At 38.5% G+C, this 14954-nt stretch overlaps 1 protein-coding gene across 1 annotated transcript; it reads right to left on the bottom strand.

Annotated features, from left to right (window-relative positions):
* Window positions 1–3443: 3443 nt before the first annotated feature.
* On the bottom strand, window positions 3444–14161 carry LOC139936650 (bifunctional peptidase and arginyl-hydroxylase JMJD5-like). The gene is made up of 8 exons (XM_071931506.1): window positions 14112–14161; window positions 12786–12963; window positions 11010–11140; window positions 10074–10205; window positions 8764–8842; window positions 7873–8095; window positions 7247–7358; window positions 3444–5554 (listed from the first exon to the last, which is right to left on the bottom strand). Exons 2-8 carry the CDS (start codon window positions 12895–12897, stop codon window positions 5276–5278), a joined length of 1068 nt encoding a protein of 355 aa, XP_071787607.1. The 5' UTR covers window positions 12898–12963; window positions 14112–14161; the 3' UTR covers window positions 3444–5275.
* Between the last annotated feature and the right edge of the window lie 793 nt (window positions 14162–14954).

Raw genomic sequence — 14954 nt, 5'->3', positions numbered from 1 at the left:
CAGGTATCTAGCAGCAGATAATTTTTATGCAAACAAGGGTGTTTTTCTCAATATTTTCTTTAAAATTCGATGACTAATTTAGCCAACACAGTGTGTGTTTTTTTGTGTTTTTTTATGTAATGGGATATGGATACACCAAAAGTTACCAAAAGTATACCATGCCTTTATGACTTGACAACTTAATGAAAAACGTTTTGCTATAGCCAAAATTGCATCAAATTTTACATACAAAATTACATAATTTTAAGATGGTTAACATGGCAACTCCAAGGCACAAGAAGAAAATTACATTAAATATAAAAACATACAAATCTAAAATATGAAACATTGCAAGGAGTCTTATTTAAACTCTGATAATTTAGTATTTTTGGAGAATATTAATACAGCAACAAATATTTCAACAACAAAATATTCAGATTACCAATTAAAAAATTTAATCATACCAATGAAAAATTAATGTTATTTACACAGTCACGTTGTTTTTGTTTTGTCCAATCAATAATAAAAATTATAAGTAATCACAATGGCAAAAAAACATGTTTGTTAAAATGGCACCCGCCATATCAATGGTAAAAATGCTGTTAAAGGCACTGGACACGTTTGGTAATGTCAAAAACCAGTATTTTAGTTCTATGTATCTCAACAATGGATACAGAAACAAATCTGTGAACATTTTGGGCTCAATTGGTCATCAAAGTTGCAAGAAAATAATGAAAGAAAAAACGCATTTGTTGCACACCATGTGTGCTTTCAGATGTCTGAAAAAAGGCTTCAGGCTTGCAGTCTTTCTCAGATTCATTTTAGTGAGAACATGCCTCTTTCTAGAAAACTAAATAATCTCAGAAGAAGTCGTTTCTCACACAATGTTTTAAAATCAACAGCTCCTCGTTGCTCGCTATATAAGTTTGAGTAATAATTACCAAACGTGTCCAGCTAAGACTTTTGTCAGACCCGTTGGTCCGGCACGCGATGTCCATACTGAGGGCAAATATTCAACCAATCTGGTTGGGTCAGAAACATGACCTGACCAATAGTAGTGAAAGGGGGGGACCTTTTTACGCGCGAAACTTATCCGGCATTTACCGTGTGTTTTGATTCAGAAACGCATTCATTATAAGAAGCCGCTTTGTGCTTATAGACCGCAATAAAACAAAGAGTTCCGAGTGTGGGTATTGGAAGTTGGGAACTACAGCCAAACATAGCCAAAGTTTATAAAGTCAATAGTTTTTTAAAAATCACAAGTAATTTTCTCTCATCGGTGAAGCTTAAAATAAAACAGGATGCTTCTAAGCAACTTATGAGAAATATATCCAAATATATATTGAGTAAGGCCTCAATTAGTAAAGCCTTATAATGAGTAGTATATGTGTAATGTCTCAACACCTTATTGAGTAACACTCTGAAAGTATACTGCTGTCACAAGAAGTCATCTTCGGACTCTAGCTGTTTAAATTATAAGTTTGCACAAATATGAGAATTGGGAAATAAAGTTGTGTCATAACTCAAATATTTAAAAAATATATTTATAAGAATTAATTAGTACCCGGTAGGGCCTATCTTTTAAGAAGAAACAACATTATACTAATTTTATTGAGTTGAAACTAGCAGTTTGTTTTTTTGGCCCACTTCTGCTTACAAAATAAAACCAGCGTCCCCAGTGTATATATATAATGCTTCCACAAGTTTCAAGTGATAGATAGAAAGGATAGGAAGGCAGGGTTTCCAAGTTAAAAACTGGACCGACTACTCCAGCGTGGTTTTTATGGTATGGTGTGGTTATTATAATAATTTGCAGGGTGTTAAAAATTTGTACCAAGCCTTAAAAGTGCCAAATGTTTTGCTTATTCAACAATAAGTTTTAAAATTAATATCTCGAATCAAGTGGAACGTTTGCATCGGGGATAAAGCATACATATAAACGGGGATAAAGCATTCGTTTTTATACACCGACCCTCCCGCGAGCCCCGTGAAAAATAATCATCTAGGGCTGTAATTAGTAATGTTGTGAACAAACAGCTCCTAAAGAATCGTCTATTAATAAGCACGTCGCAAATGCATCTGAGTTGCATCTTAAAGGCAAGTCATAGAAGGAGTCTGGGTAGCATGTGTACCAGTATCTTGGATGTAGTGACGTGATTCCCAACCATATCTGACTGCCACTTTATGTCCCTTTAAATTCTAATTACAGAGCCTATATCCTAATCAGTCCGGAATAGATTGGAGGAAAGTATGACCGGGACATTTGAACTTAAAGAACACAAAGTACTAATGTCATGAAAAAACAAGCCAACAAATAGGTCAATTTTAGTTGTTTTAAAATTCGGCGCAGAAACCGGAAGAAGATCCTGACAACGCTTTAGGCCTAGTGACTTCTGTTCCTTTTGGGCAAGAGTGCACTTGAGTTCCCGCCATGCGTTGGTCTGGTTTTCTTTTTAAACTGTCAATAAACATTGTTTTAGCTACTAATTTTCTTGAGAGGAATGTTATGAAAAGTGTACATACATTCAGCAGATTAAACAGTCCCGGCTTAGAAGTAGTCGGTCGGATCATGGAGGTAGAAGTTGTGCTTCTTGCAGGAATGCCCAGGTTCCATCTTGAATCCCGTTATTCAATTACTCTGTACGCAGTTGCGTTTTACGTACGATTTCTTAATGGTGATAGTCTGGTTGCTTGGTTTCCTAGACCGAATCTGCATAACAATGTATAATCAAAGGCTTTTGTGTTTTGTGGTGGAATTGTAAAATTGTAAAGCCGTGTCTGAGTTAGTGTCTGACAGACACTGTCTGTGGCTACATCTGGTTCGCTGCATCATTGTGTGTTGAAGTATGGGATGTCCTCAGCAACACCCCAGCAACAGTCGTAGCCACTGAGGTAGCCGGTGTCGCGTGCAATTATGTCCTTTATGTAATACTATGCGGAGTGCATTATTGCGTATGCAATAATGTCCGCCGGACGGTTTTGCATACGCAATCGTGTCCGCCCGGACGCTGCTGCATGATGCAAATGTGTCCGGGCGGACATATTTGCACATGCAGTTGTGTCCGCCCCGTGCAAAACCGTTCTTGCAGTAAATTAAACACCCTTGGTTGACAAAACACGTTCGCCATTCTTTACAAGCTAAGTGCATGTCATGAATGACATGGGAAATGTTCGGCCGTTGCGTATTCGCTGCAATCATAAAATACGTGAATATTCATGCTGCATTTACGTAGGTTTGGTGCATGCATCTGACACCGGTCTGCGGTTTATTGTTGTCTTTAGGATTATTTGCGGCAGTACGGGTGCGAGGCAATCAGGATAGTTCTGAATTACTTCCAGAGCTTTTACAATGTAAATTAAAATTTAATTGTTTCAGAGCCCCAAAAATATACTCACAAAATAATATTCCACAACTTCAGACTTTTTTTTTATGTATTAATAATGTACGTTTTATTTCGTTCTGGAATAACTTTAAAACAAGTATAATAATTGCAGGGAATTTATATAATTTACATGATCTTAAACTTCTAATTTACACGAGCTTCTGTCGATTTTTGTTGCAAAATATCATTCACAGAAGGGCTGATTTATTAACATTTTTTTCCCCAGACAAAATATTGTTTTTACTGTTGCTGGTTTGAAAAATCTGGGAACCATGGGTTGTTGAAGAGATGGTTTGTAGCGGAACTTTAAATTTACCCTTTTGTTTTCAAATTACTCAGTTTCAGTTTATTTTGGCTTACTTTTGAAGACAAAGGCCACTTTATTGCATTTCCCATACAAAATTGTAAAATTTTGCTTCTTTGTTGCTATATTGTTTACAATTGGTCACACTGGTCAGGCTACAGGCTGGATACTAAGTAGTCTTGGTGCAAGACGTTGTTGTTCATTATCACTCAATTATCACGATTCCCTGCTCCACACTGCACATCAAACAAGTTGCAATGTGTGCAGCAAATGGTTTTATGGTTTTACTAACTCAACAAAAACTTCTTGCACCAAGACTAGAGAACAAAGAGAGTCTGGAAAGGCCGCATGAGTTAACTCATAAAGATTGAAGTAGGTCTCCACTTAAAAATAGGAAGTATACAATACTATGATACAAGTAAAACTGATGAACATGTAAACTCAATATGGCAATGCACAGGATACTAAATAAACAAATCCACAAACTTACATGTAATTTCAGATTTCAGCTGTCCAACAATGTTACCAGTTTTGATTTTCAACAATAAAATAATTTTAAAACTGCCGTTTTAAAAAGTGTCTGTTTTCTCCTGTGTGGTTAGTTAAAGTGAAAACTATGACAATATGAATAAAGCTAGGTACCCCAAATGTATCACTTATTAGCTCAACCACACTTGGTAAAAATATAAACAAACTGCAACACAATGTATGCTTGCTGCTCCTCACTTTTACTTCCTTTTTAACTGTTTACTCTCGAGGAGTTCTATCTCACAAAACGGAGACATTTTCAATTATGAGAATTGTATATCAAACTTTACAGTAAAATTTGTCTTTGACTTTCAAAAACAAGTTTAAAGTTGCAAGACTGTAGCTCTAATTTCAAGTCATCAATAGGTTCCTTTTTATACAAATATTGGAGGCATTTGAGTGAAATATGAATAATTATCGGATAGCATAATCACAAGGTGTAGGGCGCAGCTCCTTATAATCCCTCCATGCAGACACCATTACCAACCTTGTCCACCATGCATCGACCTAGCCAGAACATCTGATTTCACACCTCGAGGCTCGCGAACAACGCCAGATACCAGCTAGGCCGGATATGGCCAGATGTACGTTGGTTGACTTGGTTGACGTTGCATTAATTTTACACAATGATTTGCAGTCAATGTACATTAACATGAATAAACAACGCTTCATGATGTACACAACATTATGCCCATGTATGCTGCATGCAAATGATCAAAAATGCAGGCTGACAGTACATCAGCTCAGACTAATCATAAAACACAGATAAAAAGAAAAGCTTTCGTCACACCTTTTTTATCCGATAAAATCATTAGGCCTGTAAGACAAATCCCTGTGTCTCTCATCTTCTCCTCATTCATAATCATGACTATGTTCAATGCATTATTCATCTTTACTTCCTCCACAGCAAGCCCCTGATCTTAAGAGGAGGCGGTCACAAAACTGATCTCATTAAAATGCACGAGTCCATTCTTGCATTATTCATCTTTACTTCCTCCACAGCAACCCCCTGATCTTAAGAGGAGGCGGTCACAAAATTTATCTCATTCATATTCATGAGTCCATTCATGCATATTCAGCACTACTTCCTCCACAGCAGTCCCCTGATCTTAATCGGAGGTGGATTTTTACTCGTCCTGTCTTCATCCGTGGGTAAGGAGTCCAACTGGAGGTAGTCCATAACGAGTTGGACGAGGATCTCGATCTGTTCCCGGGAGGCTTTGTCCTTCCATTCCTTGAAGAGGAACGAGGCTAAGGAATCGGGGAGATGGGCGAGGACTAATTGGAGGCTGTCAAAGCTTCGGTTCTGCTCAATGATGTTGAGGAGCCAGTGGGAGAAGGCATCCCACTTTGTGATGCTCTTGAGAGAAAAAGAGAAGAACAAAAAAACAGAGTATGAAGGTAGTTCTGATGTAACTTAAGATGAGTACTTTGAAACAAGGAATGTTGTTGTAGCACTTAAAGGCACTTTAAAGGACTTAAAGGACATCAAGTAATGGCATGGTGTAAAAAGTGAAACGAACAAATGTTGTCATAGACCTGGTTATGCTCAATGATGTCGAGGAGCAAGTGAGAGAAGGAATCCCACTTTGAGATGCTCTTAAAATAAAAAATTTAAAAAAGAACAGAAAATGAAGGTCGTTTTGATGTTACTTTCGGGATACATTGAGTAATGGCATTGTCTAAAGAGTGAAACCAAAAAAGGGTGTTATTGCCCCAGTTCTGCTCACTGATGTTGAAGAGCCAGTGGGAGAAGGCATCCCACTTTGTGATGCTCTTAAGTGAAAAAGAAAGAAGAGTAGAACATAGAAGTTTGCTTAGAACTATAAGATCATTGTTTTGTATTGTATTTCACTTTGTTCCAAAACTGGAACAGACCCCATAACCCTGGGGAGGGTAGCATCAGTATAATAATAAATAACAATTAATGAAGAAGTCATACGGAACGGAGTGTTAACTTTGAACAAAAACATATATTGGTAAAGCCTAATCACACCGTTAGATTTCCTTTTAAAACGGTAAATAAAAAGACATATTTTGCAATTCATTAATGATAGCTTCATCAGGATGGTCTTTAAAAAACTTGAATCTATCTTCCCTACCAAGAATTTCAAAGTTGTTGTCTTGATTAATAACATAAACCAACATTATTCCTAAGGTCTTTGTATATTGGGCAATCTAGCAGAAAATGGATTTCTGTTTCAACATCATGGTGACAATGCGGGTAAATTCTTTGGCTTGACTCTAACCCAATATATCTTCCTATTTCAATAAGTAGCTTGTGTGAAGAGCATCTGAAACGGGCCAAAGAATGGCGAAAAGAGGGTTTATTAATACGGTGTTAAATATAACTCAAACTCAAACTGGGTTTTGAAGATACGATGAAAACAAAATGTGTTTGGTATTCAGTAATGAGTAAAGTGATGGGACTGCACCTTTGGGGATACAAGCATGTCATTTGGCACACAGACAGACTATGTCATGAGAAAGATATTGGATTGTAGGGCCATCGCTGATTTGTACTTTCAAAACTACAGTTCAAATCTATAGCCCTATACTTAGCCAAGTACATTTCCCATAACATACTCTGACTGTGCAACGTCAAAGACCCATTACCCCCAAATACACATTGTCCTCGAGTTGGGCACTTTGGGCTATAAAAGGTATTTTTGTTATAAATAAATACTAGTAATAATTTATTGAATATATTGACCAACCTGTTTGAGGGCGCATAATAGTAAAAAATAGTTTTAAAAGAAAAAGTCCACTAGTGAAAATAAGCAAAATAGAAATCAAAGCCTTATTGACAAAAAAGGTGCATGAACGCCATAATACTGTAAAAAATAATGCAACTTAGGTACAATAAAGCAGTTTCAAAGTACACAATAAAATAAAAAACATTAAAAAAAAAGACGGAGACAAAACTCACTGCACATCACCAAAATTAATATGAAAATGAATATGCTTGAAAGATGTTTTAGAAGTACATGTAGACTCCAAAGGCAACGCGTTCCTTTATGCCACATCAAAGATAGAAATTTTTGTTTCTTACCATGGCTTTTGTGATGAAGTTGTTCTCACCGGCATCACCAAAGAAGAAGTTCACAGAAATAGATGTTTCAACTGATGTCACTTGATGCCACCAGAAAGCAGGAATATATAACCTGAAATTAAGACATGTATCAAAAACCCATAGATGGCGTTGTTGACCCATTTTACAATGTGCAGCGCACTGACAAGGGGACCCCATTTTGGGAGTCAAAATGTTCAAACAAAAAATGAGAGCCCCCCCCCTTGCATTCAGCATTGTGCAAGGGGTTATATTTTATAAAATGTAAATTGATCTGATAATACTATGTTTTGAAATTAATGAGTAAACAAGCCACCTACAATGTATGTGGGACGTATTAATTTGGATAAATAAGAATTGCACACAATAAACGTGTATGCCATATTGCGAATGTTGGTTTAAGTGTCGGATTGGAATCTAGCCTATTGGCATATAAACAGTAGTTAACGTCACAGTGCACAAAGGAAAGGTTTAGACAAAAAAAGGGGGAGACTGTCAACATAGGGCTAGATGGCTCAGCTGGTACATTAATCCGGAGGTCGTTGGTTCGAGTCCCACTCTAGTCAATTTATCTTTGTTCAACCCCAAAGTCACAAGATTTCACTCACATTTCTCCAGGGTTAACCTCTCCACAGTGACACGTCGACACCTCAAAACATGGATGCTCCTCCAGGTCCGGTTCATTACAGTTGACCTGGGCCTGTATGGTACGCCCCTTTGACCCCAGTGGGTTAGGGTAGAGGGGAGCGGGGCTGCACCCATACAGACGGACTCTCTTGTGCCCGGTCAGGATCACCAAGAGTCCATCGTCTGGATCGAAGTGGCAATATTCTGAACACAAATAGAAATAATGCATTATTTGGTTTGCAGTAACAACATGTGTATTACTGTGTAGATTATAATTTTAGTGGATCAAGGGGACTTCCTGCTATTAAAGACAGTGGACACTATTAGTAATTACTCAAAATAATTATTAGCATAAAACATTTCTTGGTGACCGGTAATGGGGAGAGGTTGATGGTATAAAACATTGTGAGAAACGGCTCCCTCTGAAGTGCCATAGTTTTCGAGAAAGAAGTAATTTTCCATGAATTTGATTTCGAGACCTCAGATTTAGAACTTGAGGTCTCGAAATCAACCATCTAAACGCACACAACTTCGTGTGACAAGGGTGTTTTTTTCTTTCATTATTATCTCGCAAGTTCGATGACCGATTGAGCTCAAATTTTCACAGGTTTGTTATATTATGCATATGTTGAGATACACTAACTGTGAAGGCTAGTCTTTGACAATTACCAATAGTATCCACTGCCTTTAACTTCACTGCTGCAGACTGAGTTCATAATTGAACCAAAAATGTGAGACATGTTGGTCTATTTATAGGGGCGTTCTGGGGTGGTTTCACAAAAGGTGGACTAGTCTTATCTCGAGTTACTCGTCCTAACTTAGAACTAGCCTAAGTTTTTTAAATAACTCATGAAGTCTTGGCTGTGTCTTACCATAGTGTCCATTGACTGCTATCCATAAGTAAGGGCCCATGTGTATCTTGCCGATGTAGTCTGGCATTGGAACATCATCCTGGGGAAAGAATGTGGGTAGGGGGTCAAACAGTCTTTATCAGTAATCTACAACTGCAACTATTTTGATGTGAATCCCTTCAAATAATCTTTAGAATTATTTTCTGCAGTCACCCAGTTAAACTTGTTACAAGCTAAATGAAGACAGATAGGGGACCAGTTGCTCTATGAGGCATGCCTTTTTGGCCGGCTGCCATACTTGAGAGTGTGCTTAGAGTAGAGCAACCAACAGTCCTAATTCTGTTGGTAAGTCAGTATATGTCACATACATGCATATCCGCTGTCTCCACAAGGTTTGGCTACTTCCGGCTCAGAAGCTGGCATGTACAACATTTCAGCCATCTCTCTTAACACCGGTCTGCTGGCCAACAGTTAAAACATCAGAGGGGACAAGTCAAAATTCACTCAAAGTGGTCAGACTGGCTACTCCAGTGTTGAAAAACATCCCTATTTCATTTGAAATATTGACCAGTGAAAAAGGTGATGGATTCGTGAATCGACAAGTTATCTGGTCATGGACATGGTGTATGTGATTTATAATTTGAAAGGGTATATAATTGCAGACCTTAATTATAGGCGCATTATCTGCTTTCATGCATATTCACTAAAAGATTTTTGAGACCAAAATGTACACTCTTTTTTTTACGCGACTCTCCTGAAAAAACGGTGATTTAATCTTATTTTCTAAAAAAACCTAGTGAAAACTAATGAAGCTGAAACTTCTACAGGTAAATTATAATTATATACATCTTCATGCAGTGAGTAAGGATTTATTTCTTGGCCTAAAAGTTGATCTAAAAAAGGTACCAAACCCTTTAAAGGCAGTGGACACTATTGGTAATTACTCAAAATAATTATTAGCATAAAACCTTACTTGGTAACGAGTAAAGGGGAGCTGTTGTTAGTATAAAACATTGTGAGAAATGGCTCCCTCTGAAATGACATAGTTTTCGAGAAAGAAGTAATTTTCCACAAATTTGATTTCAAGACCTCAAAATTAGATTTTGAGGTCTCGAAATCAAGCATCTGAAAGCACACAACTTTGTGTGACAAGGGTGTTTTTTCTCTCATTATTATCTCGCAACTTCGACAACCAATTGAGCTCAAACTTCCACAGGTTTGTTACTTTATGCATATAATGAGATACAGCATGTGAGATGACTGGTCTTTGACAATTACCAATAGTGTCCAGTGTCTTTAAATAGAAAATGAAAAATGAATAAATGAACAACCTCCAGCTCTGGGAATGTACTCTTGATGTTCTGCACAGCCAGGTAAGAATTCCGGGATCGGGCGTTTCCTACTTCCAAATCACTGATGTAATCTCCTAATGAACTCTCCCGTATGTTGTATGCTTTGCCGATCTGTATTTGAATTAAAGACTTGTATCAAACATCATTCGTTAATAAAAACCATTTTAAGTGAGGGCTGATAACAAAAAGTCACGGCATATATTATTTATTTTACTATTTTTTTGAGGGGCTGAAACTTTTGCCCTTTATCAAGGTCGTTCCAAATCAAACTCAGCGTGAAAGTTTGATAGGTTTTCTGAAATTCTTTACCTATAGGTGAGTTAAATTCTCCATGGGAATGGGGGAAAAAAATAACAGAAATGCCCATTTTGTTTTAGCAAAAATAAAAAACCATTTATTAAGGGGTGTCATGGTCGAGCGGATAAGAGTACCAGACTCAAGCTCTCGTGTTTCTGTTCAGCAAGTGTGGGTTTGAGCTCAAGTCGTGACACTTGTGTCCTCCAACAAGACACTTGACCATTATTCCAGTTGCAATTAAAGCAATAAACCATTTATACTAATAAGCCAGTTGCGAGTCAGATTTGAATAATGTCTGGTACAATGACTCGCTTGGTTACAATGCAACGCTTACATTTGAAATCCTCAGACTATCGAGACAGTTGCTACGCCACGTAATTAGGGGCTAGCTTTTGTATAGCAACCTCCAGGATAAGTAAACCCTGGTACCATTGTGCAATACACATCCTATCAGAACTGTGTATGGGTTTTCACCATCTCTTACGAAACTACGTGGCGTAGCAACTATCTCGATAGTCTGAGGTATTCAAATGTAAGCGGTGCATTGTAACTAACTAATCAAGTCATTGTACCGGACATTATTAAAATCTAACTCGCAAATGGCTTATTGTCTGTTACCTTATAATCCTGTTTACTGGTGTTCTGTCTGATGAAAGCTTTATTATGACCAGCTCTCTCTTTGATGGACTCAAGGCTCCAGGACGCCGCTGGCCAATCGCTTGCAACATCAGTGATTATCACTGGAGTATCTGTCAAGCACAAAACATGTATTAGGCGTTTTTAGGCCAGGAAGTTCGTCTTTGAGAAAGAGCAGAGTCTTTTTATTTAAAGGCAGTGGACACTATTGGTAATTGTCAAAATCCAGTCTTCTCATTTGGTGTATCTCAACATGTACATAACATAACAAACCTGTTAAAATTTGAGCTCAATTGGTTGTCGAAGTTGCGAGATAACTATGAAAGAAAAAAACACCCTTGTCACACGAAGTTGTTTACTTTCAGATGCTTGATTTCGAGACCTCAAGTTCTAAACTTGAGGTCTCGAAATCAAATTCGCGGAAAATTACTTCTTTATCGAAAACTACATCACTTCAGAGGGAGCCGTTTCTCACAAGGTTTTATACTATCAACCTCTCTCTACTACTACTTACCAATTAAGGTTTTATGCTAATAATTATTTTGAGTAATTACCAATAGTGTCCACTGCCTTTAAGGGGCAAGTGAGGGAGAGGAGGACAAAGGAAGTCTTGGTCTGGCATCCGAGACTGGACAGGTCAAAACATTGCTGTCCTGCACGTAGGACAGAGGACAGAGAACAGTGGCGATCCCCGACAGCAGAGGCATCCATCATGGTACCCAAACAACCCGCTTGATGATCTAAATATGACCAAGCCGAGCCAAGCCTTTTCTATTGACAAATTTTAAGGTCAGGCATAATATTTAGCCCTTGGAAAAAAAAGAACGATGATTTTATTGAGTAGAAGGGCTGACCTACATGTACATGGTGAAAGCTTTAGAACACTAGAAGAAGCGAAAATCAGACTAATGTAGGAAAAGTGTAATGCCTGTAAGGTCTATTCGAACTTTATGAATAGGCATCGGGGCAACAGCACAGTAGCCTCTGTGTGATTCTAGGCCTGTGTGATTCCAGGCCTGTTTTTTGTTATTGGAGAAAGAAATTAAAAAATAGGGAAGAACTTTGTCACACTTTCAGCTGAACTAAACAGCAAACTCTTTAAAAAAAAAAATGTTGGTAAATCATGGTTAAGATTTCAAGAGAAAAGATTTGTGAAGTATGTTCAGATCATCCTCAAGGCCATGAACCTTCACTTTTGAGACGGCACAGCAATTTCCCTCTGGTAAGGTGCACCACTATGAGGTAAATGAAAATGTGTATAGGAACCTTGCACAGGGCCCCACAGAAAAAACACAGGGCACCACTGCAATTGCTGTGGGTGCTAAGATAAAGCAACACGTTGCCCTGGATCGGACGAGTTGGTCTATAAAAAACGTTTGTAACCATTTTTTATAAAATGCATATGGTTAGAAAGATGTTTTAAAAGTAGAATACAATGATCCACACAAGTTTGCCTCGAAATTGCGAGGTTTGCCTTTTACTGTGCGAACCAAGTCGGTCGGCCAATTATGGGAGTCAAAATTTTGACTCCCATAAATGGCCGACCGTGTTAGTCGACGAGGTAAAAGGAAAACTGTGCAATTTCGAGGCATGTTTGTGTGGATCATTGTATTCTACTTTTACAACATCTTTTTACCCATGTGCATTTCATAACAAACGGTTACACAAAGACCAACTCGACCGATCCAAGGCAACGTGTTCCTTTAATGCGTGCCACGGGTTATTTCAAGGCCACTTTATTTATTAACATGTTTATACCTTTCTGGAAGTAGTTGGTAAGGAACTCTTCCTTAGTGGGAGCAGACACACGGGCGATGTTGACAACCTTCTGCTTCCCACACGGAGACACATCACTCCCAGAGTCTTTCATTTCAATCTTTCAATTCAGCAGCCGGAAGGGTCAACAGTGATCCACCTTACAGTTGATGACTTTTCGCTTGAAAATTCAATTAAGAAAGTAAGACAAATGTTAGGTTTTCATATTTATGTTCTAAAATGAAATCTTCAAGGATTCAAGGAAATAATAGAGTTTGTAAATTGTTGAACTTTGGCCGGGATGTGGGTGGAGCAGATACATAAATTGACCATTGCATTGGAAGCCTCTTATTGGCCAACATAGGGCCAACCAAAGAGGTCGTGATGATTTAATATGCATGATCGGGGTCAATCCAAAATGGCCATGCTCAGATCAGTAAACATTGTGGGAAGTCGATTTTTCCGCTTCCTTACAGTTCCCTCCCTCCTCCTGTCCCGAATCGAAAGCTCCCTAATTTCCTGTATGGTAACTGAATCTCCGGAGGACAAATTCCCTAGGACCTCTTTGACACCGGTGTCATGTCATAAAGTGTCCACTGCTAAAAAATAAAATCGTCACATTGAGCCTAATTTTGGCGAGATTAAAAAAGAAAAGAGATTTGCGTTAACAAAATTAAAACTTTATAAAAGAATCAGAAAAAAAGCAGACTCGTTATTGGCGTGAGGGATGTAAACCTATTTGAGGTTACGGGAGACGATAGCGGAACGAAACCACATAGTTCTAGGAGTACGTTTGTACAAACAAAGTGCAAGTAAAAAAGACTCATCATTGCTGCTTGTGAGCAGTCACCACGGAAAAATTTCGGTATAGCGCCACCACTTTTTCATACGATATGAAATAATAATATAGTATCTAATTTACCTCAATCCCTTTTGCTTTTTTTTTTGTAAAAATGAGTAAAAAAGTGGTGGCGCCATACGGAAAGTTATCCTTTTAGTGTAGTAGCAGGCACTTTTTGGCACGACACCAGCACTCGACTCGGCAGTAGTCAGTCATGTCATCAGTGCAGTCTGTGTCTACTAGTGTCACTGGACACTGAGCACCTGATCTGAGTGTATGACCAGTGCCCCAGTGGCATGGTGACACTGACAGTGTGAGTGGCATCATCATGGGCATGGACAGGCAACCGGACTCGACTATTTCTCAAAACATTCAGACTTGTGTGGCATAAAGTTACTAAACAAAATATTTGAGTCGATAGCAATGTTTTTCCTAACGACCCCTGCACAGCAATACCTGAAATAAAATCATCTTCTATGTTTGCTAACCTGTTTTTTCCAACGATCCTCAACAAAGTTACCGTATGTACGAACTCCGCCATGTATATTGTCTAAAAAAATATAGGAAGGGCGCCACCTTTTGGCCAAGTTTACCTCAATGAAAACAAAGTTTATACAGGAGGAGCAACGAACTTTGAAAAGGGGCAATGAACTTAAAAGTTATTTCCTGGAGATTGCGCTGTCTTTTTTTATCAACACTTGAGGCGGGGTATATCATAAGTTCAACTTCAACGCCTCTCCTATTATATTGCAAATTTTTCTTTTGAACATTGTAGAATTGCAGGCCCGATTCATCACAAACCTGTTAAATATCAAAAGTAGAGCGCATTATAATAATTAGAGTCCTCACCACCACACACCTGCAACCTATACATCCCTACATTGTGAGATTGATTGCAGTATCGATCTAGATCCAGATGCAACCAACAGAGGCGATTACCTCCGTGCCCCCTGTTCATTGCCTTGGTGTTGAAATGCTCCATAGTAGAAATCTACAATAGGTGCCCTTGCCTTTTCTAAAACTCGGCATACAGGCCTGGAATTGGCTTGGAATTAGGCTTGGGGCTTAGGCCTATAGAGCAATAGCCTATAGGGTCATATAGGGTTGGGGTTAGGGTCAGGACTGGGTTAGGGTTAGCCTACTCCTAGAACTATGCGGTTTCGTTCCGCTATCGTCTCCCGTAACGAAACCGCATAGTTCTAGGAGTAGGGTTAGCCCTGGCAGCCTTTTGTAGTGAACATCACAATGAAGAGTCCTATATAGGGCTAGGTTAGGGTCAGGATTTGCGCTTTGCAAAGATTAATAAGAAAATTCAGATGAAGATGCGGAAT

The sequence above is a fragment of the Asterias amurensis genome, chromosome 4 (assembly GCF_032118995.1).
Source record: "Asterias amurensis chromosome 4, ASM3211899v1".
Taxonomy (NCBI): Eukaryota; Metazoa; Echinodermata; class Asteroidea; order Forcipulatida; family Asteriidae; genus Asterias; species Asterias amurensis.
Note: the sequence above shows the minus strand (reverse complement) of the source record. Positions and strands in the feature narration are given on the sequence as shown.

Coding starts and splice junctions, on each gene's coding strand:
- LOC139936650 (XM_071931506.1), bottom strand. CDS start 12,897: ATGAAAGACTCTGGGAGTGATGTGTCTCCGTGTGGGAAGCAGAAGGTT. Junction 8,843..10,073: donor GTACATTCCCAGAGCTGGAG/GTTGTTCATTTA, acceptor TTCTTTCCCCAG/GATGATGTTCCAATGCCAGA. Junction 5,555..7,246: donor ACTTCATCACAAAAGCCATG/GTAAGAAACAAA, acceptor TTTTCTCTCAAG/AGCATCACAAAGTGGGATGC.